This window comes from Sylvia atricapilla, chromosome 6 (assembly GCF_009819655.1).
Source record: "Sylvia atricapilla isolate bSylAtr1 chromosome 6, bSylAtr1.pri, whole genome shotgun sequence".
Taxonomy (NCBI): Eukaryota; Metazoa; Chordata; class Aves; order Passeriformes; family Sylviidae; genus Sylvia; species Sylvia atricapilla.
Genome location: NC_089145.1, coordinates 9,968,439 through 9,972,844, shown reverse-complemented (window position 1 = coordinate 9,972,844; position 4,406 = coordinate 9,968,439). Strand labels below are relative to the sequence as shown.

Sequence of the window (4,406 nt, the reverse complement as noted above, 5' to 3'; positions counted from 1 at the left end):
AAAGCAGGGACAAACCCCAATGCCAAAACCTTGGGATTTTCACTCAGGGAAGTTTGGGACATTCAATGCAGAACTGAAGATTAACAAAATAGAACTCAAAAGAGGAAAGATTCCCTTTTGATTCTGTGGGATAAATGCACGTGTAGGAATGGAAAGGTGGGAAAAGGAGCTGCCAGACTGGAACAGATCCAAACCAATTCATAAACTTCATGTTTTCCTCCCTGCTCCTGCAGCTGTCACCCCTTTTCCCGTGCTCCAGGGGATGGCTGGATCCTGCTCATCACCTCTCACCTCCAGCGCCTGCTGTCAGCTCTGGAATCTCCTCCTGATTTATTCCACCCTGGAGAAACACCTGACAAAGGCAAGAAATGATACAGCTGCAGAGGGAGCTGACATTTTTTCACTCTACTTATCCAAAGCTGCCACAGAGAATCGGACCATTGGCCACAGATAAAATGAAGCCCAAATAATGGAAACCTGATAGATTTCTCATTTTTGCTGACCTGCAGACAAACTTCTTCCCAGGCTACAAGGCTCTACCTGAATTAAAATCCTCCTCACGGAAAGGTACAAGGAGGTGGGAGCCCTTTGCTTTATTTAAAGAGAAAATGGTGATCAGCAATGGCCAAAAAATGAGTGAGAGAATCAGAGAAAAGCAAAATCCTGTGCATAGAAAATTAGATTAAGGGGAAAAGGGACAGAAATTTAATATAGAGAACAGAAGCTGCAGCAGATAAACAAACAAGCAGTATAAACCTTTAAAACTACTGAGAAATAAACATTTAATTAAAAACCAAATCACTAAACAAGTGGGAAATGTTCCCAGAAGCAAAGATAGCAAAGTCTCACCAACTTATTCCTAGTTAGGGAGACCTGGAGGTCAGGTTTAATTACAGCTCAGCTCACCCCCCACAACAGCATCTGCTCCACAAAACAAAATCCGATTCCCAGCTGGATCTGGTGCCTTTAGCTGTTCTTCCAGCACCGAGCACTAAAACCCCTGGGGACAGAAGGAATGCTGCCGATTTCAGAGTGGGTACGAAGAGAAAAAAAGCTAATTTCTGACCCATTTTTGGCCTGGGATCGATGCCCACAGATTCAGGACACAGCCAGGAACTCAATCCAATGAATGTTCCAGTCATTGCCCTCCTACCCAGTCATGATCCCCTTAACAAAGGTAAAAATCCCTCAGCCCAGACTGTCCTTGGTCACTTACCCCAGCAGTGGGCTTGGATGTGGCTCCATGCCCTCCTTTCAGAAAATGTTAAAATCCTGAAGAAAAAACCTTAAAAGTGGGGAAGGAAAATTAAGAGAGAAATCCCAGGAAGCCGCCAGCTCCATAACCCATCCCTACAACTTTGTACCAACTCCACAGCAATTTGTAGCCCATTCTGCTGCTTTTCATCCCATTTCCCTGTATCCCTGTGTTATGCATTCGGCTCTTCTCCATGTGTTGGTGCAGCTCTGGCAATTAAAACATTAATTAATCACTACAGGAACAACCAATTCATCCCACCTTTGTGTTGTGGCTCAGCGTGAGGGGCAGAGGCCTTTCCAAGGACACAAACAATCCCAAGGAAAAGCACAAACAGGCTAATTCCTATAAAAACTTTATTAGAGACGAGGACACAGCCTCCCAGGAACAACATCCTGTGATATCTCCCAAACTTCACCGATTTCAGAGCCATAATTAAATACAAGAGCTACAAAAAGGGTGTGCACAGCTACTAAAGGAGGAAGAATCAATCCATAAATCGCCACTGTTTCAAACATGGCTCGAGAAAGGGGTTTTCCACAGTGGTTTCCATGCAGGGATCCACGAGGCTGCAAGTTGGCACGTGGCCTGTGGGATTTGTTTTCCATCCTAAGGACCAGGGTGGGCTTTGATCTTATCCCAAGTCTGTATTGCTTCAGTTCAGAGAAAAGGGTGGAATGTGACGGCTTGATATTGCATCTGATACATGATGTTGGGTAAATAGTTATATTTCCAGAATCACCCAAAAAAGGGGTATTACCCTATCTCTAGTTATATTTCAATGGTAAATAATAATAGTAGTAATAAAAACCAGAGATACTACTGACACAGAAAAAATGACCAGCCTCATTTAAGTACCATCTACAAAGAGAAAATAAAGAGTAAATGGCACCATGTTTACTATTTTTTTTCCTACTTAGACCCAAAACCCACCCGGGACTGGTTTAACAGCGCTAATTTTTAGTGCATCAACTGCCACGTTACGATCTCAATTCAACCAGTGTTTAGTACAAAACCCCAAAAAGGAAGAAAAAATACTTAAAATATATAAATTTTCTCATATTCCTTACAGGAGTTCTCCATGTCATGGCATAAAAAAAGGATTTAGAGCAAAATAGAGATACAAAAGCTACTGTGCTTGAGCCAGCAGCGTAATGTACCTGGGAAAGTCAGAGAGATACAAAAAGGATCCTAAGTAGCAAAGGCAGTACAGAGTATTTCATATAAAGAGTGCTTACAAAGTATAAAATTAGGAAATAATGCATAGAGTAGCGTGCTTCACACAGCAGCCAGGGCTGTGCAAGCACATCCTTGTAGCCAAGGCAGAATTCCCACCGCCTCTCGACAGGAACCGCTCACTGCCTGCAGAACTGGCTGGTGATGTTGGGCAGGGGGTAAGCGAAGAGGGAGAAGTCCAGGATGTATTTGGGCAGGAGCTCTTTGATCAGCCTTCGCGGGGTGTTGCACAGGTAGTAGTGCAGCGTCTCGGCCGTCACGGGCTTGTACCAGGCCTGGCGCTCCGGGAAGCGGACGAAGGACGGCGCCTGGATGTGCTCCAGCACGTGGCTGGCGTCGGCGTGCAGCCGCTCGTACGAGCCGATGAAGTCGTAAGTGACGGCGCAGGGCTGGCACAGGTTGTAGATGGGCATCCAGTGCTCGTTCATGTGCTCCACGTCCTCGTCCAGCAGGTACTGCAGGAACTCCGAGAAGGACACGTCGTCGCCGGCCGAGTTCCCCCCGTTCTTCCGGTACCGCCGGACAATCTCCACGCCATATTTCTGCTGGTACTCCTTGATCTCCCCGAACTTATTCCGGTAGGCCGAGAGCAGCCTCTCCATGGGGTTCCGCACAAAGATGAACTTGTAGTAGTGCTTCAGGCGGTAGCTGATCTCCTCCGGCTCCATGTCACCCAGGAACACCAGGTCGCTCTTGTGGTCCATCTTTCCCCGCACGTCCACGCTCTCCAGAGCCCCTTCCAGCACCTTCAGGATGCGCTTCCAGTTGGAGCAGGCCACCTTGGGCACGTAGCAGTAGAGGAAGCGGTACTTGTCGCTGACCAGGAGGTGCCGGAGCACCGTGCGGCGCTGCCCGGGCGGCAGCTCCCAGACGCTGCGGGGCATGGAGCGGGGCCCGCACAGGGCGCGGATCGTGCGGTTCCGAGTGTCCCGCAGCACCTCCAGCTCCAGCTCCGCCGTCGAGTCCCGCCCGTCCCGCCGGGACAGCCCCGCGGGCGGGTGCAGCGGCGGCGGCCCGACCTGGGCGAGGATGCCGCGCTCGATCATGAGGAGGAGCCCGCTGGAGGCCAGGATGACGCCGAACATCAGCATGGAGGGCAGGAGCGCCGCGCCCGCCGCGCCCCGGGAGCGCGCCCGGCTGCGGCCCGGCGGGACCGCCCGGCGGGGCTCGGCGGGGCCGGAGCCGCGGGGCTGCATGGCCGGGAGCTCCCGGGCCGGGCCGGCTCGGCCGGGGCTGCGGGGGGGTCCGGGCTCGGCGGGGCGGGGCGGGCGCGGTGACGGCGCGGGGCGGAAGAGGCGGCGGGACCGCCCCGCACTGAGCCCGCCCCGCCCGGGGCCCTGCGGCGGGATAACCGAGCGGCGCGGGTGGACGGGACCCCAGCGCCCAGCCGGTGCCGCCCCGTGCCGCGGGCACGACACCTTCCACCGGCCAGGCTTCTCCAAGCCCCGTCCAACTTGGCCTTGGGCGCTTCCAGGGATCCAGGGCCAGCCACAGCTTCTTTGGGCGCCCTGTGCCAGGGCCTCAGCACCCTCCCAGGGAAGGATTTTTTCCCTATCTCCCACCTAACTCTGCCCTCTGGCAGTGGGAAGCCGTTGCCCCTTGTCTTGTCCCTCCGCCTCTTGTCCCAAGTCCCTCCGCAGCTCTCGTGGAGCCCTTTAGGCACTGGAAAGGGCTCTAAAGTCACCCTGGAGTTTTCTCCAGGATGAACACCCTCTGCTCTCCCAGCCTGTCTCCAGAGCAAAGCTGCTCCAGCTCTCTAATCACGGCATCACAGGATCATCCAGGTTGGAAGAGACCCCCCAGACCACTGAGTCCAACCTGTGACCGATTCTCACCCAGCCCAGAGCACTGAGTGCCGCGTCCAGTCCTTCCTTGAACACCTGCAGGAATGGGGACTCCACCACCTCCCCGGGCA

The 4,406-nt window shown here is 53.0% G+C and overlaps 1 protein-coding gene across 1 annotated transcript; it reads right to left on the bottom strand.

The window, feature by feature from the left end:
* Positions 1-332: 332 nt before the first annotated feature.
* CHST14 (carbohydrate sulfotransferase 14) lies at positions 333-3,713 on the bottom strand. The gene is made up of 2 exons (XM_066320674.1): positions 2,591-3,713; positions 333-352 (listed from the first exon to the last, which is right to left on the bottom strand). The coding sequence occupies exon 1, from the start codon at positions 3,685-3,687 to the stop codon at positions 2,611-2,613; it is 1,077 nt and encodes a 358-aa protein (XP_066176771.1). The 5' UTR covers positions 3,688-3,713; the 3' UTR covers positions 333-352; positions 2,591-2,610.
* Between the last annotated feature and the right edge of the window lie 693 nt (positions 3,714-4,406).

Bases quoted from the DNA above. Each gene is read 5' to 3' on its own strand.
- CHST14 (XM_066320674.1), bottom strand. From the start codon at position 3,687: ATGCAGCCCCGCGGCTCCGGCCCCGCCGAGCCCCGCCGGGCGGTCCCG.